Source organism: Cyrtonyx montezumae, unplaced genomic scaffold (genome assembly GCF_038088225.1).
Source record: "Cyrtonyx montezumae isolate F1298 unplaced genomic scaffold, pur_monq_1.0 scaffold_30, whole genome shotgun sequence".
Classification (NCBI taxonomy): domain Eukaryota; kingdom Metazoa; phylum Chordata; class Aves; order Galliformes; family Odontophoridae; genus Cyrtonyx; species Cyrtonyx montezumae.
In genome coordinates this window covers 602,501-626,906 of record NW_027072035.1, presented here as the reverse complement: position 1 = coordinate 626,906, position 24,406 = coordinate 602,501, and the positions used below count along the sequence as shown (strand labels likewise).

At 34.7% G+C, this 24,406-nt stretch overlaps 1 protein-coding gene across 1 annotated transcript in view; it reads right to left on the bottom strand.

The window, feature by feature from the left end:
- PTPRD (protein tyrosine phosphatase receptor type D) overlaps positions 1-24,406 on the bottom strand; it is a 568,194-nt gene that overhangs the window by 107,807 nt on the left and 435,981 nt on the right. Inside the window, exons 9-16 of the mRNA XM_065744335.1 lie at positions 22,169-22,438; positions 20,945-21,526; positions 13,088-13,221; positions 11,718-11,862; positions 8,176-8,481; positions 6,969-7,162; positions 5,104-5,130; positions 2,987-3,104 (exon numbers count right to left, since the gene is read on the bottom strand). Coding sequence (XP_065600407.1) covers positions 2,987-3,104; positions 5,104-5,130; positions 6,969-7,162; positions 8,176-8,481; positions 11,718-11,862; positions 13,088-13,221; positions 20,945-21,526; positions 22,169-22,438 — 1,776 coding nt within the window. The remainder of the gene's footprint in view (positions 1-2,986; positions 3,105-5,103; positions 5,131-6,968; positions 7,163-8,175; positions 8,482-11,717; positions 11,863-13,087; positions 13,222-20,944; positions 21,527-22,168; positions 22,439-24,406) is intronic.

The window sequence follows — 24,406 nt, the reverse complement described above, 5'->3', positions numbered from 1 at the left end:
AGATAAACTTCTAGAAATTTATCTCTTCTGTTACATAAAACTTGGTCCACTTCTGTGTTCATTCATTATAAGCCTTTATGGAACAAAGAAAATGCTATGAAGGACTGTAACGGGCAATATTAGTTTCTGCAGTAGAAATACTTCTGAAACCACTGCAATATGAAAAAGAGTCCATACAAATAGAATATTTCAGCTTTCTGAAAGAAATGCTGTTGAAAGTTGTTGTGATTTATTAAGGTGATAAACTGGTGGGTATCACAGTTAATGCTACTTTGATGGTATATACAGAAAAGGAAATAAATTAATACTTTTTATTGATCAGAAGAACATTAAAATGTACACTATGATTAAAGTAGTAAATAACAAGGTACATATTTTTTAAAATCTTAATATGAAGCCTGTATAATTCTGAGAAGTATATGATTTGTAGCATAGAACTGATAGACAGAACTGCAAGAATGACATGATTTTGTTGAAACAAGCCAAGAGGAGGGTCATGAAGAAGACTGAATGGCTGGAGCAGGCAAAGAGTTGGGACTGTTCAGCCTGGTGAAAAGAAGGTGGGACTTATAGCAGTCTTTCAGTAGCTAAAGGGGGCCTACAAGAAAGCAGGAGAAGGTTTCTTGCATGGCTATATAGCAGTAGGACAATGTGGAGGGTAGATTTAGATTAGATATAAGAAAGACGTTCTTCACTCTGGTGGCAGGAAGACTGGAACAAGCTGTCCTGACAATCTGTAGATTCCTCATTACTGTAAACATTCAAGGCCAGATTGAATGGGAGTCTGAACAGACCTGGGGGAAGGTGTCCCTGTCCAGGGCAGCAGGCTAGAAATAGATGTTCTTTAAGGTTCCATCCAAATGAAATTATTCTGTGATCAAGAAAGAAAGCGTTTTGATCTCTTTTTTATTATTATTTATTTTATTTTTTATTTCTTGATAACATCTAGTTAGTACCTTCTTTAACTACTATTACTTGTGAATATCAGTCTTGTGAGACAAACTGAAGGATTCTGTACAGCCCTATGCGTTAAAGAGTCATGAAATTCCTGTCTTGAAATTTCTTGATTGAAATCTCAGAAATTACTGAAGATTCAAATGAAGTTAATATTAATGAAATATTAATGAAATATACTCAGACTTACTGAAGTAAACCTTCATAACTATGTAGCATGTTGCCTCTCAGATCACAATCATTCCCATCCATCTATATCACTGTTGTTATATCAGCTCAATGTGGTGACAAAGTATTGCTATTAGTGGAATATTCAAGCTGCCTTTGATAAACTGCCATAACAGCTTATTTCCATTAGCTGCTATGCAATGTGCCAGCAGTCTTCACAACTATTTTCCACCTCTTTGACGTACACACACGCAAAAGCAAAAACAAACAATCCCCCCCCCCCAAAAAAAAAATAAAAATAAAAATAAAAATAAAAATCAGGTATGAAAGGTAGGAAGACTGATGTTTCTGAAACACTGTTCTTTTTAAGATCTGTAGCTATGCATGGATTAACCTTAGAATGAATTCTCTATTTCAAGACTGTTGTCCAGCATGGAAAGGAAATTTCACATAACAGACAAGCAGCTGTATTATGAGAATCAAAAATTTAAAGTTTGAAAAAATTCTCCAGAAAAAAACTGTGATATCACTAATTAGTAAGTGGTCTTTGTTGTCAAGTATTTTGTAAATATTATCAAATTTTCACTAGTAATTTTAGATTTCTTGATATTTTGAGTTGGAAACGTTCAGTTATATTTTTATTTCCATTCAATTTTTAATACCAGAATAGGAAAATGAATACAAGATAAAAACACACCTTTCAATGAAAATATTAACAGCACTCTTAATTTCACTAACAACTGCAGTTATAATAATGTAGACATTTATATTTGGTGACTTTTTCCTATTTTAAAATGAAAATTATATACCAGTGATCAGGCAAAGCTGAATAGTTATTTTTTTATCTGAATAATTGCTTATAATTCATTACTCTGGAATAGTAAGCTTGTCCAGTAAACATTTAGACACATACTCACCTTTCAAATATGCTGTATTTTATGGATATAATCTCATTCATTTTCATACATCTGTATGTGATTTATACTTTTAAAACTAGACTTGAAAGTTAGACCATCACTTTTTTAAATTTTAATATACAAATATATAATTTTTAGGAAAAAAGTGAAAATCAAATAGAAACTCAAAAAGGAGATTTTACTTCAAGTCTATGAGCCCTGGTATTAGTGTATAATTCCTTCTTCTGTGTGATGAATTCTTACTGCAAGCAAGTGAGCTAGAAATTCTTGGTATTGATTGCATGTAATAGTTCATTTTTCAAATAATTATGTTTGAATTATAAGTACAATGTGAGATCAACCACAGCAATTTGTAATAGTAAAGTGAAGATGTTGATATAAACTAGAAGGCAGGAAGATAGGAAGAAGAAAAATGGCAACTACCTTTTACTTCAGAAACCAGGAACAAGGATTGCTTGTCCATAAGGTGAAGAAAATGTTAAGGACAGTGTAACATGTCTGACATTTAAAGATATATTTGATTCTTGGTTTCTCTACAGTCACTTAGGGTTGATTTGTTTGACTTTCTAAAGAGATATCAAAGATCTTAGAAGAAAGAATCCATGATGATGAAATACATAGAAGTTTCAAGTACTACAAGCAGATTTGCAAAGTCTATACTTAGGTGTATAAGGTAACTAAGTCATCGACAATTTAATTGTGTTCATGTAAATTCGAAATTGAACTTTAAAAACAATTCTGGATCAAGTGCTACTTTTCTTAAATCAAGTTTAGATGCAATTGGGAAGTATACATCAATATTTCCAAATCGCAAAAATTAGGGAAGGAGGAGTTTAAGAAGAATGTTATATGAATGCTTTCTACACCATAGGAAACATCAAAATCAAAATAGTGAAAAAAGGCAAGTATAAGGATTTTTTCAGGGATTTATGAGTACATGGTATTACCTGCACCAGTAGTAGATACGAGTTTGGGCTTGCTGCGTGCTCCATCACCTTTTGTGGTGTAGGCTGTCACAGTGAAGGAATATGTAGTTTCAGGCTGAAGTCCAGAAATAATCATTTCCTAAGATGAAATAAAAGATGAAAAATGTATGAAAAATTGATTGTTTTCTAAGACAGTACTGAATCTTTAAGACAATCTCTGTGTAACACACACAGCACAGACACTTTGGTGCTACTGGAAATACAAAAAAGCATCTGAGAACACCAACAGACTGCTCTGTGAAAAATAGTGCAATGCTTCACTTACTGAAGCGATTAAAGCAGCATTTGAAACAGAATGCTTCAGGTAGTTTAAGGTACAAGGTCAGAGTCTAAATGGTGTGAACAGTGATTAAGCCCTTACGAAATACATTATCTGAGGAATCTTACTGATAATGTGAAGTGTGTGAAGTGTGTGCATATGTGGCAACAAAACTCATTTTAACTCAGCCATTTACAGGACATTACTCACATGGTTATGAAATGCCTACAAAATAAGCACATTGCAGTTGCATCCACACTTCTAATGTCATTGTGGTACAGCTAAACAAGAAAGCCTCTTCTGTCTCATAACACTTCATTTTCCATCTATGTTACTAGTTGGAATTTATATCCAAAGATCTCAAAGGACTTGAGAAACAACTCAGTCTTAAAGTCTAGAAGAGCTAACTAAAACACCATTAAAAATGTGATCAGAGACTAAATATGAGAAATAATAAAAAGCAGCCATAAAATAAATTATTTTTCAGCTAGTACATGCACACACACACACACTCACAGTGGTGAATTCAAGGCCAGCCAACTGAGATGAATTTTATAAGCGCATGCAAAGGAAGTTGAGGCTTGATATTCACATATTTAAATACAAAAGGACAGTATTTACAAGTAACTGAAAGATTCTAAATTCTTTACTCATCTGATTCAAGCTTGTAATCACTAGACTATTCCTGTGCATTTTCACTGCTGAACAGATTAAAGCTAAATTTCACTGTTGTCAGAGAGATGGTATATGTATGTTTCAACCGTAAAACTTAATATAAAAAAAAATATGGATCAAACAAACCACAGGATATGGATTTTTCCAGATACTAGGTATGAGTTCAGAACAGATGTGGTTAGAACTTGGCATTTTATTCGCCATCCTTTACTAGCAATGCAGAAATAACAAGCTAATGTTCAGAAGGAGTGGACAAAAAGCCACTCCAACAAAATAAAAGCAAACAATAGAATAAAAGAGCAACAGTAACAACAAACACACCAATCCACCCCCAAAACCCTACTCCTTAGAATCTATCTCAGAATGAAACTGAGCCTAAACTCCAAAATTGTTAACGTACATTTTTCTCCTTTCAGAGGGACTCTCAAATTGGTATTAGGAAAATTAAATTGTAAAAGGCAAAAAAAAACCCAAAAACAAACAAACAAACAAAAAAAAAAAAACCCACCATCTTTTTGAACAGTGATGTACCTATCCACCTCATCTAGAGCACACAGTACTTCATGGTGTAACAGACTGTGTATAGTGCTGTCAGATAGAAGTGTAACTTGGATACAGCAAAAATGCACAATATGGGCATAAACAACGCAGAGCTTTTGACATTAATACTGATATACACAATACAGTTACTGAATTATCCAAAACAAAGTGCAACTACAACCTTCCGCTACACAAAAACAATGTTATACTTCGAAGCAAAACAGAAAAACTTTCAAACTATCCATTTGCAATTCCAAACCATTCTGGTTTTGTTTTTCTAGCACTATCTTTTAAGAAGGAAATTATGAAGCAAGGTTAGTAACAGCCATAAAAAGAAGAAAACAGAAATAATTTATGTGGATTTCAAGATCATGCTAATCCCCAAAACAAACAACAAAAAATCCCCACTATCCCTGAGGAGGGGAAAAAGAAGTATCATACAGGAAGAAATCTGGATGTTGGTACATGCATCTGTACACATGACAGAAGAAAAAAAATCAGAAAAATAAAAGGTGTCCACAAGCAAACGAAAAAAATGAACAAAAAACCCCCCAAAAAACAGAAACCAACATTCACTTATTCTGGCCAGTCAAAAACTACTCACATGTTCAGTAGTATCATCATATTCCCACTGATTGAGAGTAAAGGACATTGGAAACAAAAACAAAAGAAGTGAAAAGATATATAGCCTGGTTGAGTTAATATTTTCTTCTTAATAGTACAACAATTAAGAAAGATGTCTGGAAAAAATCTGTAGAAATGGGTTCATTGCGTAGACTCATGTAGAATGTGGTTAATGAAATCAGGCCAGGCATTTTTAATTCCACATCTGCTCCCCTCAAAAAAAAATCTCTTTCCTTGAAAGACAGAAAAATTAATGACTCTTCTTGTACCACACATTAATATTTTATGATGGATTGTATTAGCAAAAGCCACTGAGACAAGATTAAATTCTATGTGGTTTATTTAATCACGTTAACAGGCTGTATGCTTTATTTTCCCCAAATTAATTGAATATCTTATTAATACCATGATGCCATGATTTTTCAGACTTAAAACCTAACCAGACCAAGGTCATATACAGCCACGGTATTTGCACTCTGTACAGGCCCTGATCATGTATCATAAAAATAAATGAAGGGAGGAGTACTGGGAGGAGAAAGGAGGTGACTAACTAGAGTAACCCAATGTCAGTTCAAAGCCAAATTTGGATAAAAGGAAAAAAGGCTTCAATCACACCTGGACTCCCCTTCTAACATACCAGCATTTAAAATGTTTTTAAGTTAAAACTGAAAATCTGAGCAAGAAAGGAGAAAACTAAAGCAGAGGTTTCTTTTTCAGACTCCTCTCCCTTTTTTCTTCGTACTCTCAAACTTTTTCATCTTTCTCTTCACTGAATTTAATTTGCAAGAACACTGTTTTAGAAAATAGATAAATAAGCACATATGAATTTATGGACAGGGAGGCAAATTATTAATAATGGCTCTTGGGAACTGAGATAATACTCTTAAGAATTGTCTTGACAGCAAAATGAAGTGCATAGAAGACCTGATCTTAAAGTGGTTCTACAGAGCTGAAATTTAGAAAGAAGCCTACAAGAAAATAGAAAAAAAAAAAACCACACAAAAACAACTACAACTACAAAAAGCCAAAATAAATGTATTTATTCAACTGAAACAATAGGATTTCCCTCTTAAACTTGATGCTAAATTCCTTCATATTTTAGGATCTGCAGTCCTTAAATTGATCTCGTTGCAAGAGATGTAATAGTTTCAGCATAGCATCATAACTCCAGTGTTAGGAGCTTCAGGAACTTACAGTTCAGCAGAGGACTAGCATATTCCAATCAGTAAGACTCTATTTCTGAAGTTTTTTAAGCTTAATGTTATCAAGCATGTGCTTAATCATGTCTCACAATATATAAAACAAATATGCAATTTCATATATTGAATCTACTGATATGAATAATGACAAACATAAATACCCCACTGCTTTCTAAAGTCACAAAAATAAATTAATTTCCTGTGAACTGTGTGATAAGGTAGATCGACAATTATGATAGCAACATGGTAATAATGGGTGATCACAGGTCCCTCATTTGGCTCCAGGCTTTCTATTGAAATTAACAAATAGATACTGGATAGGTGAATCAGTGCATATTTTGTTGCATTGGCTGTGACCTGGTACTTCTGTTAACTTACAGCTCTAAGCATAGCTGCAGGACAAAGTCTCAAGGCTAATGAGAACAAGCAGAATGGCATAACTTTCTGGTGTATGCCTATACAAAAGGGTGACTACATTTAGTCCAATAATCTTTAAATGTAAATATTTTGGAAAGCATTTGTTAATGATGAAAAAAAGGTAGCTGGTAGAATGAAATATGGAAAGAAATATGGAAATATTTAAAGAGCTGTTTAGAAAATTTGAAGTATTCATTATGATGCTTAAAATATGGAATATTCTAGTTACCTGTGCATCAGCCAGCATGATGTCCTTCAGCATGGGCTGACCCTTTGGCTCTCCATTTTCCATTCTTACATAGTGGACCTGGTATCCTCGGATCTGACCATGCTGCTTATTGGGTACAGGTGAGCGCCATGAGACTTTAACAGCAGTAGAGTTGACAGCCTCTACCTCGACTTTGCGAGGAGGACCACTAGGAACTGGAACAACATCATTGGATAAAAGAAAATTACAGGGACCTGTCCCACCCATGAATATTGTCTTTATTAGTTTTTTTTGTTGTTGTTTTTTTTTTTTTTTTAAGGGCAAACTCACTATATTTTCTCTGAAGAATACAAATGGTTCAACAAATGTAAATGCTCAACCAATCTGCTTTACCTTTCATTGAAAAGATCAAAAAACATGACTGATGCAAAAAAAAAAAAAAATGGAAGAAAAAAGAGTAGTAGAGAAATAGAAAAACATGTAAAAATGCACAAAAGCCAAGGAAGATGCTTTGAGAGTCAAAGCATTACAGTACAAAGAGGTATCGTAATCATTGAAATAATAATAACAGTAAGAAAAACACAAAAGATTTCCAAAAAAGTTTCCCTTATATTTGTTTGACAAGTTCTTTGTTTGTTTGCTGGCTTTTTTTCCTTTTTTTTTTTTTTCTTTTTTTCAGTAGTGTAAAAAGGGGACTGTTAATAAAGCTGTCTTCTGTCATTTTAAAGCATAGAAGAAAATAAAATGTGTAGAGCATCAGCTTTCCAAGGTCAAAAAAAAAAAAAAAACAACAACAGCAAAAAAAAAAAAATGTTAAAAAGAAAAAACCTAAACAAAAAAAGAAATTAAAAGTCAAATTTACAAGAAAAAAAAAACAAGAAATCAGTTAAAAATACATGAAGAAAACTTTGAAAGTTTTAAAAAATATATCAGTAAAATCCAAGAAAAGGTAGAAGATCTTTCCCTATGTTATTTTAACGTTGAAAGAGGAGAACGATGAACACGTAGGGGCTCAAAGGGGCAGTAGAGTCACTCCATTGACAAAAAGATGTTTTCTTTTAAAAAGCAAAAAAATAATGTATATAAATGAAGCAGAAAGCACAAGTCTAATCCCTCAAATTGTGATAATATCTGTGACTTGAAGAAAAAGCAGCAAAAAATACTGTTAGATTATATAAAATACAGCAGATCAAGAGATGTGCAAACTGATGTAGAGGAGGCAACATACCATCTTCATCTGTCCGAATCAATACTGCTAAGCTCTCTGGGCCAGGTCCAACATCAGTGTGGGCAGTCACAGAGATCCGGTACTCAGTCCATTTTTCCAGCTGTTCCAAAAGGTATTGGGTACTGTCCGAGGAAATTCCCAAAATTTCATGGGGTTTCACATCTTCTCCATCAATCTCAATGTACTTGATGGAGTATGCAGTGATAATGCCGTTCTGGTTTTCCACTGGTGGAGGTTTCCAACTTACCAAAATGCTAGTGGAGCTGGGGCTTGTGCAACTAATGTCTTGAGGAGGAGCTGATGGCTCTAGTTTCAGTAGTGGGTTAAAGGAGGATTTGAGTGAAAGGATAGGAGTGATTGAAAAAAGTGAACAAAAGAAAAAATAAAAATAAAAATAAATAAAAGACAACAAAATGAAATAAAAACTAACTAAATAAAAAAAAGTAGAAACTCAAAAAGCAAAACATCAGCTAATCATGTGCACCTTGGCTTATTAACATGAGGAAACTGAAAATGAATAGACTAACTAAACGGTGAAAAAGCATGTAGGGGAAATATATGACAACGAAACCTCAAAATAATATTACCTACCTGTATTAACATTCTTCTTGAAATAAAACAAAACCGTCACACTTCTATGGCTACTGACCTATCCTTATAATTGATGCAATTAGTGCAAGTTGTAATATTTTAAATGATGCAGTTCATATATTTATTTACAAATTTTGGATGTATTGCCTTTAAGTGGCTTTTCTTTTCATTTTTTCCTCTTACAGAATGCAGCTCAACTTGCAATAATTGCTAGAAATTACTCCAAACAGTTCTGTAGCCTCCCCATTCTCATAAACAAATGATTCTATTTAATTATTTTTTTATTCACTGAGTCTGCCTGTCACCAAGTTAACCACAAATAATATTTCAATGGAAAATATACTAGAAACATGCATTCAAAAGAAGATGAAAGAGTCTTAGTCAAAGATTTACCTACCAGGAAAAAGTGTCAGGCTTGCTGATTCTGACTTTAACTTTTACTTACCATAGATCAGCTGTAAGCATTATTTTTTTTAACTCCTCTTGGACACACCTTTGCTAGCAGAGTAAGTCCTACCAGTAATATAGGTTATTCTATAGGAAAAACAGTTTTCTAGACCCAAACATTGTATCAAGAAAGCAGTTATTCATTTTAAAAAGAGAGTTCACAACCTTGAGAACCCCAGAAAGGTGAAAGACTTGGATGTTATTTCTCATCTTTTCACCATCACCAATATTATGGAGCAAAATTGCTCACCGTTACTGCTTCATACTGAAAGGATTTTGTTAGCACAGTCACCTTATCCAGAGTATTTAATCATGCATGTCATTCCACTGCTTTCATTAGATAATTCAAGTACTGAAAGCTCTGTATACCTTCCTGCTCTTAAATGCACTTCACATTAACAAAGAGTGCACATAAGATCACTCAGTACTAAAAAAGTGAGTCACAGTTTAAAATCTTTGGCAGACATGGACTTCTATATTTCCATCTTCTTTTTGAAGGAAAACAAAGATTTTGTATGGGAGATCTGTATAAATCATTTATTTATAAATTTATTTGTCTTTTTCTCTGCTATTTTGTTCCCATTTCTAAAGGGAAAAGAGAAACAAATGGAATTTTGGTACTTATGCCAGGCACATCAAATAAAATTAGAGAAACATAGAAAGCTTAGAACCCTGCTGTGACCTATCACACTTACAGATGTATATTTCAGTTCCCTACAGTTCCTTTGCCAGGATCAATGGCTTTTCACTCAGTATGATACTCTGTTCTTCTGAAGGAAAAACAGGAGGGAATATATCAGCATTTCAACTAACTAAAGGATGTGGATAGAGAGACAAAAAGGAATTAGAGAATTATTAACTCGTTCTTTCTTTTGTAATTTACTCTAATTTAGTTATCAAGTACTGAAAACATATTAATCCATTTCTGCCATGGATTTTTAAAGGAACTAAAATGGAAGCAAAATGTTCCTTTAGGGCTTTATTGTGAAAATAAATTCCTCTAGCATTTTTCTTTGAAACAAAAATGAATTGCAATTGAGTATTCTGGTGAATACTGCTAATGAACTCATGGAAGGTTATCAATTTTTAATCCTTGCCATTCTACAAAATGTAAAGTACTTCCCTTATGTAACTCACGATAATCTGTAGACTACCTGTATAAACAGTTTTATTAAAGCGTGTATTCATCCTTAGAATACACAATGCTTAAATCTATTTAAATCTTCTCAGGAAATAACAAGGGTCTGTTTATATACTGCTGAAATCAATCAACTTTTATTAGCATCTGAAAGCATAAGGCCTTTTTCAGACATAATTCTGTAATGTCGTATTTGAGAAGGGAAAAACGGCCATGTGTTTATATGTAAAACTTGTATCCTTGGCCTTTAAATGTTTAATCTCCAACCACAGTTTACATATCCTTCACCCATTAGAGAGAATGAAAATTCTAAGTAGCCTGACTGCAGGAATAAATAAATACCCTTTTCTGCAATAAATTATTGTTATTGGATTATTGAAGTCAAAACAGGTTTGCCCCTAACTCTAAAATTAGTTTCGTGCTAGGTAATAGTTTTTTAAGTTTACTCAAAATGTCTTAGAAATACTTCAGAATAACATTTACCTTTGGTTAAACTTAAGATACACAGCACTACATCTCCTGTTACAATAATTATTACTAATATATAGCACTAACAAATAATGATGGTACAGTAACATTTGCCACAGAGTGTAAATTAGAAAAAAAAATATCATAGAAACATGTGTACCAGAAGCATAGATAACCCTGTAAAACTAGCAATTCCAGATATCATTCCTGTGTACCTCATTGTTTTAATTAAGTATTAATTTTAATATGGAAAAATGAATGTATATTACCAAAGTTTTGCATTACGTTTGTACAGACCCCACTGACATTTTTTTCCATAAGTACCCTGTCAGAAAAAAGGATTTCTACTGGTGCAACTGATGAATGAATACTAAAAAAAGCCCAGATAAGAAATAACTAATTTAAACTCAGAAAGAATAGGTACAGTAACAGTTATAAGGAAATTTTTGAAAGAGTCAGCAACACCGCACAACTACAGGGACATGCCACAGAAGCAGCCTAGTATCACAGGAAGCATACACTTCAAATAGCTATGTGGATTTTTATGAGTGGAGAACCGTTTCTAATCTGTACCAATTATCTATACCTATTGCATGCTAAAACATTATCCCACTATTCCAATTATAACATGAAAACAGAAGTGATTATGACAACATAGTATTGTATACTTTGACACTGCCTTTCCTTAAGTTTTCAGACTTTTTCTAAAATTATTGAAAAATCACACGTCATAAGCATCAAATCACACAGTATTTTAAGCATTCTTCTGCTGTATTAGGAACCAGGTATGCTATATTTTTTATCATTCAATTTTCTTCCCTTACAGTCTTACTGAGCTACCTAGATGTACACCTTTGACAAATATAACAGGATAGACTTAGCAAGGAAAGGCACCTACTTGACTGCATGGTTCTCGCTGAGATTTCTGCTGTTGAAGCACCCAGTCCCTGTGGAGAACGTGCTGCTAGACGAAATAAGTACAAGCTGTTTGGTTTCAGGCCTTGGAGACGATAAGATGTGGTAGGTTCAGTGGAAACCCGTTGCTAAAGGGAAGTAATAAAAGAGTCAAATGTCTAACATGATTAATATTCATAGAATCACAGAATCATTTGAATTGAAGGGGACCTTTAAAGGTCATCTAGTCCAACTCCCCTGCCATGAACAGGGACACCTACAGCTAGATCAGGTGCTCAGAGCCCTGTTCAACTTAACCTTGAGTGTCTCCAGGGATGGGGGAACAACCATCTCTCTGGGCAAACCTGTTTCAGGGTCTCACAAGGGATTAAATGACAACTAAAAAGGATTAGTGTAATCCTTTTTTTTCTTATATCCAATCAAAATCTAACCTCTGAGTTTGAAACTATTCCCCCTTGACCTGTCATAACAGATCCTACTAGTGACTATCCCCTTCTTTCATATTCAAGAAAAAAAGTATCAGAACAAAACCAAACTAAAAGAGACAAAAAGTGTAGTGCTTTTAAAAATTGAACTTTTTTTTTTTTTTAAAGCAGATAGCTTAATGGATTAAACTCTGAGACAGAAATATTATTTGACTATTTTTCCAAAGCACAAAAGACTTACAATTCAATAATACAGCAGCAAAACCTTGTATGACAATGAAGTACAGGGATTTGTTATTACATAAATCTTTGATTTGCGGATAATCAGTCGTTAAATTTGTGTTCAAAATCTTATGAAGAAAATTCTTCTAAAGGCTAATTCTTCTAAAGAGGACATCTAAATAAGTGTTTGAATCTTATCTGGAGGCTAAATATGCATCTGGCCGCCCTCTAGAAATGCTTATGCTCAGATTTATTCATTTGCTTTTTATATGTGGAACTGTTGCAAACATAGGCTCAGCTGAAGAATCAGTTGTGAGGTGATGATATAGAAGAAATCAATGCAGCTGACATTCTCCTACTACCTTTTGAGAATGACATGATCTTTCTTTTGTTTGGAACACCTGGCACTATCACATAGTTCTGATATTAGAAGAACAGTTTATTCTACAGACTATAGTACCTACAGCACTAAGGCACTCAACATTCTTTATAAAATAATAGTTTAGAAAAATTCTCTAGTAGCTATACATCTATAGAAGGAAAACATATTTTGTTCACAAAGATTACTTAAGCAATCTTTGACAGTGTCTTACATGATGGCAAAGAAAAACAGATACTATCTAGAGCTAAAAATGGGCCAACCTATCAGGATTTTATGTTAAACTTCTTAACATGAATATAAGAGATGAGCAATATTTTTACTTACCTCCTCCCCATGCTCCCCATCTTTGTAAACCAGTTCATAGCTGGAAATAGTATCGGAACGTGGAGGTGTCCAGGAAAGTAATATGCTTGTTTCAGACTCAGGTTCCGCCTTGAAGTTTAATGGCTGACCAGGGACTAGAGAAAAAAAGTGTAACTGTGTTGGCAACTACTGTGGTTCTTGTTGTTTTTTCAGTTGTTATTGTTGTTATTTGTATCTACTAAAATACATACTGTTCAAAATCTTTAAATTGTTAACTGAGTATTTCACACAATATTATGATTGAATGTACTGAACTCAAATAGTAATAAATTAATCTGAACTCAGAGAAAGAACTATTACATATTTAACTTGTTCATTACAAATTGCTGTAGCTTTCAAACAAATGTTTCACACTTCAAATAATGCACAGGGAACTGAACCCTAGTACTGAATGTTATCAATTTTACCCCTGTATGGAATGGCAAATATATGTAATATGTGTAAGTATTAAAACATATTTGTGCGTATAAAAAAGGCACATATGGGAAATGCTGGTAATTTAGAAGATGGGATAGAACAGTCAAGAAAACAGTACTGAAAACATTACATGTGTTTACTCAGCTCACACAGAACTGAGACGCTGAATAAATATTGCTCTTTAAGTATACTGAATGTTTTTACAATCCAAAGAAATTATAATTTACAGAAAAGATCTTCAGTAGTGTCCTTTTTAAGTGACACATTTGCATGCTTGTAATGAGTGGTATTTTTATCAATATAGCTCGATTTCTAGTGACAGTTTAATTGCAAGAACAAAATTACTACAACTTTGATTCTACAAGTCAAGAATATGTTCAGGTTTTAAGTCTTGTGTAACTGTCACAGAAATTACCTCCCTTATTTGCTGCTGCAAATCTATGCCAAATAACACCGACTAGGAAAAGGTAGTAAAATATATCCTGTCATTTGAATATATATAATCATTTTGGCATACAACTTCTAAAACATTAGTTTCAGTTAATACTAATGTTGTTAATGCATGAAACAGTATTCCACAGCATATCTATCCTTTCAAGAATAAAATGTAGCATGCTCCCAATTTAAAAGAAGTATCAGATGAGATTCTTAGCAGGAGCAGATAAGACAAGTATGATATGACAAAAATTGTCCTACTACCACTTTTCAGGGTAGAATTTTATTATAATATTATAAGTACACTTCCATAGAACAGTAAGAGACTTAAAAATACCATTAAGCAAATGGTAAAAATAACTTGTGACTATAATTATCTTCCCCAGACTTCTACAGAATGTAATTCTGTAAAAAACAGAATCCTTGTGTATGCTAGTAGAGGATTGATATCTGATCTTTAAACAAAGAAATAAAGTGTACATATATAAAGGCATAGCCAGGCTGTGTAGAACTTGTGATTCACTACCAATGACTGTTTTTGTTTTTTTTTCCCAGAAAAAGGACAAAATAGAGAAAAAAAGGTGTAGAATAATGTTGCCTGTTTCTGAAGCAATGAGTGAGAGTAAGCAGAAGAGTCTTTCTCAGAAAGAAAGATGCACAGGAATAATCTGTAATTTCTCTAAAACTTATCTCATGTAAAAAGAGAATACTTCCTGGCTACCACAAAGTCCAGAAAGGTTTTGTTTTTAAGAAAATATAGAGTCAGAGAATTAGAGAAATACAGAACATTTTGAATTGGAAATGACACTGATATGAGTCCAACTCCTGGCTCTGCAAAAGACAATAAAAAAATCAAACCAAACATCTGAGAGCATTTTCTAAATATTTCTTGAACTCTGGCAGGTTTGGTGCCATAATCATTTCCCCAGGAAACTAGTTTCAGTGCCTGATCAGCCTTTCAGTGAAGAACTTTCTTCTAATAAACAACCTAAACTTGATGCAGCTTCATGTCACTGTCTTTTCCTTACACTATCACAAGAGCACAGAGATCAGTGTTGCCCCTCTGTTCCTGTTGTGAGGAAGTAAAGGCCAATATGAGGCTTCTCAGTCTCCTCCAGGCTGAACAAACCAAGTGACTTTGGCAAACCAAGTTACATACATCTTGCCCTCTAGACTCTTCATCATCCTCATAACCCTTCTCTGGAAACTCCCTAATAGTCTTTCTTATATTGTAGCACACAAAATTGCATATAGTACTCAAGTTGTGGCTTCACCAACACAGTACAGAGTGGGATGACCACTTCCCTCAACCATTTAGTAGGGCTTTGCCTGAGGAGCTCCTCGATATGGTTGGTACTTCTGGCTGCCCAAACAAACTGGTGGCTCATATTCAATATACCATCAAACAGAACCTCGAGATACCTTCCTATAGGGCTGCTCTCCAGTCTCTTGTCCTGTAGTCTGAACATATACCCAGAGCTGCCTTGTTCAAGGTGTGAAAACTGCGACTTGCTCCTGTTAAATTATACACAATTGCTGATTGCCCATCCTTCTACCTTCATGGGAGTAAAACATCTCCTCGTAATTTAGTGTCGTCTGCAAACTCACTTAGTTTACTTCAAGTTCTACATCCAAGTAATTTACATAAACACTGAAGAGAATCAGCCCTAAAGTGGAGCCCTGTGGAATTCCAGCATAGTAAAAAGTACGATTTCAGTAAATATCAATTAAGTACTTTTTATAGTTTAAACTTCCACTTGACAAATCTACAGCATTGCTATGCTGTGCTATAAGTTTGTCAATACAGTTCTTAGGCAAGCATTGAACTTTTTCAATTTCATAGCTCTCCTGAGTTTCAACCAGATTGATGCTGATAATAGTTGCAGATTTGGCTCCCATTGAAAATGATTTAAACTAGATGTGACGTTCCACCACAAGCTTGCCAAAACTTCATAACAAAATGTAAACTCTAGCAAGTGTCAATTTGCCATGGGTCTTGACCAAGTGTACTGCATGAAGCTCAAGTGGATAGCTGGCAAGAAGCATTTTGCTTGCTTCATCTGGCAGAAAAAATCTGTTAAACTGACTTGTGATAAAAAATGTTCAATTTCAGTGAGCACCAAAATAAAGGGAAATATTTATTTTTTTAAAGTAACTGAGCAACATCACCTTTGCCTCATAAAAGGCCACAAAAACTTCAAACAGCAGCTCATGTTGTATGCATCATGCTATTCTTCTTATGCTTTACATTTCCATTAATACTTGTGAGAAGAAGGAGAGCACAAGTGCCAAGTTCGAATTGAGATGGGGAGGGGTACACTCAATGCACTCACGGGGCATCCTGCTCTCAAGAGGGAGCTGGAAAATGAGCAGGAAGTGGATGATGGAACCATATGAAATTCAGCAATATTTAGGCTGAGCCCTGGGAAAGCAGAGCTCCTGCAGGGATTAAGACTAGGGCTGATGGGAAACTCTGGGACAGTTCTAGAGGACAGCTTTGGGACCTACATGCCGAGCAGTGGCCAGTCATGCACCTGGGCAGCAACATGAGGCAGAATTTCACAAGTTGGTGTGAGTAGAACACAGCCCTGTTGAACAGTGGAGAAAAGGGCCTATCTCCTCTGCTCAGACTCATCTGATCCCATCTGGCTACTGCACCTGATTTTGGGCCTCCAGCAGAGGAAAGATTTCTATAAATATGGCCAAGTTCAATGAACCCCCAGAATGGGAAGGCTGTGGGACTGTGGCTTATTCAGCTGAGAGAAGAGGCAACTTCAAGGAGCATCCAGCAGCAGCTCCATCATCATCATCAGGAGATTGAGGAGATGCAACCAGGCTCTGCACATGGTGTGTGGCAATAAGGTGAGAGGCAGTAGCACAAGATGAGATGCAAGAGGCTCAGACTGGAGCAGAATACAAAGGTAACAGAAACTTAAACTAATGAACTCCTCTAGGGAACCTAATACTCAATTAAAAAAAAATAGCAGATTGAAAAGTGGAATAAAAACTCAAGTATTTGTGCTACAATACATATCTGCTCAAAAATATCTTCAGTGGCACTCTGGAACTAAGGTAAGCTGAAGGAACTCGTACAGAAACTGGAAAATCTTTTAAGTACACTTAATATTTTTTTTTAAATGTTTTTAATTACAGAGATTAAATATAACCCTACATATTAATGGCAAGCGCGCTCCAATCACAGGATGATATCTTTTTGTGTGAGTATTGTCTCAACACTGACTTTTCTGCTTTGAGGTCATTGTGCTCTCTAAATGTATGTTAAAGACCACAGCTTTACTATGTTGTGAGCATACTTCTTAATATTCACTTCTTATGTTCATGAAAGAAGTTGAAAATTCTGGCAAAGTAGCAAGGTTGTTACAACATAGATCTGAACCATTAATTCATTTTCCTTAAACTAAGTTTCTGTTTTTCTCATTCATTTTCAATTTCGTGTGTTCAAAGACTTTATCTTCCATAACTGTTACAATTGCTATCTTCCATCTACAATCTTTGGTTTACAGTTAAAATGTGTTTTATTCTGCAATTTTCTTCTTTTCATAAGAATATACTTAGGGGTATACATGCATTATCTAGAATATTTTTTCTGTCTTTATTAGGTTGTAGATTATTGGAGAAATAAACTATCTCTGACTCAACCATCTTTCTATCTAATCTGTGAAACAGAATAAAAACAGGATTCTCCTAATTCTTTCAGTAGTTATCTCCTTCTGCATGTTGAAAACAAAAGCAAAACAAAACAAAAACAACAACAACAACAACAAAACGGACAAGGGAAGCTTAGAGGAGACTGAGAGGTGACCTTATTGTAATTCACAACTTCCTCATAAGGAGAAGCAGAAAGGGCCTTGTCTATTCCCTTTGGTGGCATGTGGCAGATTTAAAGGGAACCACATGAAGCTAAATTAGGGAAGGTTCAGGTCAGATATTAGAAAAATGTTCTTTACTGAGATAGCAGTTGGACACTGAAACAGGCTTCCCAGGTCATTGTTGATGGCATCCAACCTGGCAGACTTCAAGACTCATTTGGACAACATTCTCAGGAATATGGCTTAATATTGGGAAGTCCTCTGTGGAGTCAGGAGCTGGACTACTTGATTCTCATTGTCCCTTTTCAACTCAGGGTCTTCTATGGTTCTGTGAACTAATTTAAAGCCTGTGGTTTTTCTTTTACATGGAAGATAATGTACATTGCTCATAAAGTATATGATCACTTTCAGTAAGGAAAGGAAATATGATGAGATGCACAGGAACTGTCGGCTGGGCAAAGAAATTGAGACATACCAACACAAGTTTTGTTTTCAGGTGAAGTAAAAATAAAAAGTAAGAAATACCATACTAAAATGTATAAAGAAAATCCTTTATTCTAAAATTTGTTGTTTTTAATTCAATTTGACTAAATATAGAAATGGTGCTGATTCCATCTTCATTGTACTCTTTTTATGCATACACTTAATACACAATAGGGACATTGTTAAGTGTAGATTTTGATACTGAGCTTCCCTTATGCAAAAAGCTTAGCTTTACAGCTGTTTTCCAATTATTTCTTAAAATGGTGCCTTTTTATGCAAAAGAGAATATTGTTGAAAATAACTAGTCAAAAAGGCAGGGCCTTTCTTTCGGAATACTTAAACATCGAGTTGAAAATAAAAATTTGTTATATTTATTTGTTTTAATGTTTGATTCTATGATAAATACTTCCTTCTCTTCCCCTCAAAGTACACGTTCCTAGACATATTTTACTTAGAAATCCAGTTTTCTGTTTCAGTAGAGTTTCTTCTGATCAGTGAAGTGAGAAACCACTCACAGAGTCCTTTCAAAGAGCCATTCTGCCCTACCAGCAAACAAAAGATTCTCATGAATAGGCTTTTTAAGACAAAATTTTTTAACTGCAAAATACTCAAATTCAAATGAATGTCAAGAAAGTTTTGAAGGAAACTAAGATAGAAGAGGCTGCAAGTCAAAACTATCAATCAGATTTTTGTGTGTGTGTGTGTGTGTGTGTGTGTGTACACACGCTGACCCCTCCCAAAATAAGCATAACTGCTAAGTTACATATTTATCCACGACAGGCCTATTTGATTCAGAAAAAGAAAAGAGAACAATCCAATCCCTGTCACCATCCCACTGTTGTTTTTAAAATGGTTCTATTAAATTTATTTCCATTGTTTATTACATCTATATAATTTATCTGGCACATATACATTTATATGGGTAACATTCAGCCTGAGAGATGAAAACAATTATATTTAGATTTAAATTACAACAATTCTGGGAGAGGAGATTTCTTTCTCAATAAATGGATGAACCATATTTTTTAAAGATACATGGAACTAGAACTCTGCACTACACTTCCTTATATATTTATCTCTTAAGACTTTACAGATTTGCTTTCAAGCAAAATATGAGTCCTTAGAAGTGTTGCATATGTTCAACATTTTTAGTTTTGTTTTGATTTTTATTGTCTCTCATAAACAATGTCACATCAACTCTGTTACAAACCTGAAAATGTGAGTTGAGTCTTTCTCCTGCACTCTTAACATTGTCATAACTTCTTCAGATTACAACATAAATCAGAAACAAACGGGCATGCTTAATGGAAACTTTCTTTAATGCTTTAAGATTTAAGATGCTTTAATGCTTTACTTTTCTGAAATAACCTGAGCAACTAATGCAACTTGGTTAGTCCAACTCATTATTTCAATTGCTTCTCCCTTCTTTTGTGAAGACACTGACAAACTGGCTTACATAAGAAAATTTACAAATGTAAATGAGACTGTAGACTAGAAAGTCACTGAACCCTCTTAATTTTCTTCTGTATGCGGATTCCAAAAAGTCAAGAGTCAGTACGAAATCTAGTACTTTGAAAAATTTACAGAAGCCAAAATTACCTAGGCCTTTGCATAACACAATACTTAAAAAAGTGTTCAATTTCTTTTCCTTATTAAATGTATACTGATGTCTATTTTGAATGAACAGATTAGCATACAAACATAAAAACTGTCTTCAGTTATATTTAGATGAAAGTTTTTTCAGAATTTGAGGAATGCTACAATTATTCAACAGGAAGCATCCTAATAATAAAAATCCAAGGAGTATCATTTAATATTTCTAGGTGACCTACAGTAATACTCAATACAAGTTTATCTGAGCTACTAGACAAAGGGAGCTTTGATTTCTTATTGCTACAATAAAACACCATTTGCAGTGTAGGTCCACCAGACCAGAACTTCTCACTTCTGAATTCACAACATTTCTTCTCAATAGTATTCACTATGCTTGATTGTATTTTTACTAATAAAACTAATTCATTACTCTAAAACTACTGTGCAGAACCCAAATCATCTTGATTCATGCATAAAACAAGGAAATGGTGATCTTGTGGGGTGCTCTTCATAGAGGTAGGCTGGATTTGTCTTTATAAGTAAAACTGTAAAGAACTGCCTGCATGTTCTTACAGAAGGGTGGTTTTTAGTTTGGTTTAAATGCTTTCTTGTTTCATGTGTTTTCAGAACATTACCAAGAATTTGGATATGCATGCAATGCACATACATTTTATGTTTCCAAAAGGAACATTCAATAGAATGATAATGCATAACGGAGGTATGTGCTACTTAAACAAAACACGGTATCATAGTCAAGAATGCTGTTGAAGAACATGACAGACAGTGCTGGCTCACAAAGCACTGCAAAACAGAAGCTGTAACATTTGGCTCCCTCAGTGATGAAAATCTCCCTGAGACTGTTAAAAACTTGAATTAAACTTCTTGAGACTGATTAAAAATGAAGTGAAAGGTATGAAAGTGTAAGGGAAAAATTTTGTCTAACCAATGATAACTTGCACTGTGGAATTGAGAAACTGTTATCCAAAAGAGCTGCCCTGAAAGAAATATGTAAATTCTGCTCCCTCCCATTCCCCTCAAATTTTGTTCACTACTTCCTTACCTCCTGTTTGAGTGATGACTTGAATGTCACTGGAAAGAGGTCCATCCCCCACAGAAGTAAAAGCAAGAACCTTCACGGAGTATGTTTTCTGGGGCACAAGATTCCCAATAGTAGTGATATGGCTGTCAGCCACATTGTGTTTAAGCCAGCTATTGACATGTTGAGTAGGGTCCATAGTATAATAAACTCTGTAACCTTGAATTTGTCCATTTGGTTCCTCAGGTTCTTCCCACTGTACCAAAATAGTGGTAGAGCTCAACATACGGGCCTGTACATTGCGTGGTGCACTTGAAGGGGCTTGCTCTGAAGTCCTTGTTGACACAGGCTCACTGGGTGGCCCTCGTCCAATGTTATTTACAGCAACTACTCGGAATTCATACTCAGAATACGGGCTTAGACCAGCCACACTATAGCGTGTTGTGGCAACACCATCAATTTCCTTATATGGCTCCTCAGAGTTCTTGGGCTTGTGTTGGATTATGTAGTAAGAAACTGGCTCGGGATTACCAGAGTCCCAAGTCAAAGTTATGCTTGTTGCTGTGCTTTCTGTCACCACAGGTGTCCCAGGAGGCTTAGGTAAGGCTGAAGATGAATAACAGAAATTTTAGTTAACAGTATTTAACAGCAGACATTAATTATTATATTAGCAGATTTAAAAGTAAAAACAAATAAAAAAGCAGTAGGTTTGTAATGGAGAGAAAATGTTATTCATTCAGGGCAATATTCTAGCAATTATGATTTATTCCAGAAATTTATCAGAAAAAATTCCAGTTCTGTAGTAAAAGGCTTATTATTATAAAGCCACGATACTGACTTTTTAGAAATATCCCTTAATCATATGTAGAAGAAGTATCTTATAGATAGTCAGTGGACCATTACAGTTTAATTTTCAAATAATTCTGGAGCTTCTGACATCCAATTAATGAACAAGATAGTTGAATACCCAGCAACTTTCAAAATCAGATGACTGTCTTCTAACTGTTGACAGTTGTTTGTACTGTTGACAAATATGTGCAAGATTATTAAGTCTTTTATTTGTTTTAAATGAAGGCTGAGGATAATGGAACACTACAGTTAAATTCTCAGTATCAGTACTTTTTGTCTTATATCATTAATTGGTTGGAGATTTCTTAGTTTCCTCCAGTAGAGTTTATTTGCTCAGAATATGGACAATGAAATAAAGGAAAGACAAAACTATTTCCCAAGTGTGTGCTTCAGATATACCTTTGACAGTTATCTGCGCGATTGCTTCTATAACACCAAGGGTAGACATAGCAACACAAGTATAGTTTGCAGATTGCCTGACATCATTAAGCTCAAGGACATTCCTTCCTATTGGCATATCATCCTCAGGTGTCAAATCTTCTGCTCCTAGCATCCATTTAACATATGGCATTGGTGACCCCACTGCAACACACGTGATATTTACACTCCCGCCAGGCATGATCTCGTGATTTGTGGGGGGGATAGAGAACCTCGGTGGGACCCGTCGAACTGGAACAAAACACACAAAAAAGGTAATAACATATACAAAAAAGGAAACTGAGTCTTCCATACAGACTACATGCAGTGTACAGACACAGTTTTAATGTGTTATTCTGAGAGATCAGAAAATATGTATAAAAGAAATACAAGACCATACAAGAATATCATCTGCACACAGTATCAATCATTCTATATTTACTTATGTTATTATTAGGCACATTCATACAAAGGCTGATTCAGAGCTATTAGGACCCCCACATATAACTAACTACATACTTACAATTCACAAACACCATGCAAAAGATAGACACACACACACACGCACGCACACACACACACATATATATATGCATGTATTTCATATGTGTATACATATATATATGCATATAAGAAAACTGGAGAGTAACCAGCATGTTTGAATTGATTACCAAAACCAATTCTAATGCTGTGTACTTCCAGTAGATGTGAATAAATGTGCTTGACCACATTGTCACATCACAGTCCTGTAACACATTGCCTACAGTACACTTAAAGTGCAATTTCACTGCTTTCAGACGTAAAGTGGATGCAGCTTCAAGACCTCACACTAACACTGAAACAAACAGAAATAATATATATAATTACACACAGATACAAATATATATATACACACATATATACATGTACATACTCATATATATACGTATATATACATATATATATACACATATGTATGTATATAGTCACAGAAAAGAAACTACACAAAGCCAGTACAAAGTACTGGATTTGGTCATGCAGGCAGGCAAATGACAGAAACAATTGAGAATCATGCTTAGGAAAACGTCTGAGTAAAATTGCAGAAATAGAAAGAACTCTTAACGAAAACATATTGGGTGAGGAAAGAAAAGAACGAGATGGGGATAGGATAGGTTGACATTTACAAGAGTTTAAGAGGAGGATAGAATTTGAGAGGGAGAGAAATTAGATTAAGTGTAAGTGGCTAAAAAGCAATTGTTAGGAAGGGCTACTGGGAAAATAGCAGAACATTTAACATTCAGGATTCCACTATGCTCACAGTTAAGGGAAAACAAAATAAGCTATAAGGAGTGATAATATCACACATCTGTGTACTGATAGCAAGGGATGGTGACCTTAAACATGTAGCAGGACATGGCACTAACAGAGTAGTTAGTACTTAAGCAAACACAACACCGAGAAAATTACCCGGCAATAACAGATCAGTGTTCCTGCTTCTAATATTCTCAGTGATGTGCACATGTGTGTGGGATGCAGAATAGAAAGGGGTAGCTGAGAGAGGTAGGTTTGTATTTAGGCCTTTCATTAGACAATGTATTTATTTGGGTTTAATATGCACTAATCATTAAGACAGTTTTTATTTAAATAAAATAAAATACTATGAGTGAGCAAAAAGAGATAAAATAAACAAACTCTGTATTAGTCTGAAACCTTTCCACTGGATTTAATTAAATTTCTGTGATCTTCTGTGGGTTCAAAAGGGGCTTAATGCAATGGCCTCATGAGTGAATGACAGGCAGAAGGGGAACAAGCAAAGAGCAAAATATTTCTAAGTGGCCAATTCACAAAGGCCACACAAAAAGCAAGCGGCAGGCAACAAGGAATTTCTTTTAGTGAAGAGAATCCTTATAGACAAAGGAGAGTTTAGTCCTCATGCTCAGGCTGTTTAGAAAAGCAACTGCAGGAAACCATTCCTAGAAAAGCAGGCATCAGTTTAAATAAGAAATTAAAAGGGAAGAAAAAAGCAGGAACACTGACCAAGTTTACTAAACATTAGTGTTAAATGTTAAAAAAGGTTGCCATGCATCCAGGTTCATTCTCTCTTATCATGCACAACAGTTAGATACCAGCACTCATCAAAAGCCATGACCAGGGCATTCTCTGCTTAACGTAACATTAACTTAAAAAATGCCACAATGCAGCTACATTCATTTCATTTGTATTCTTTGTTATTGGTTTAAT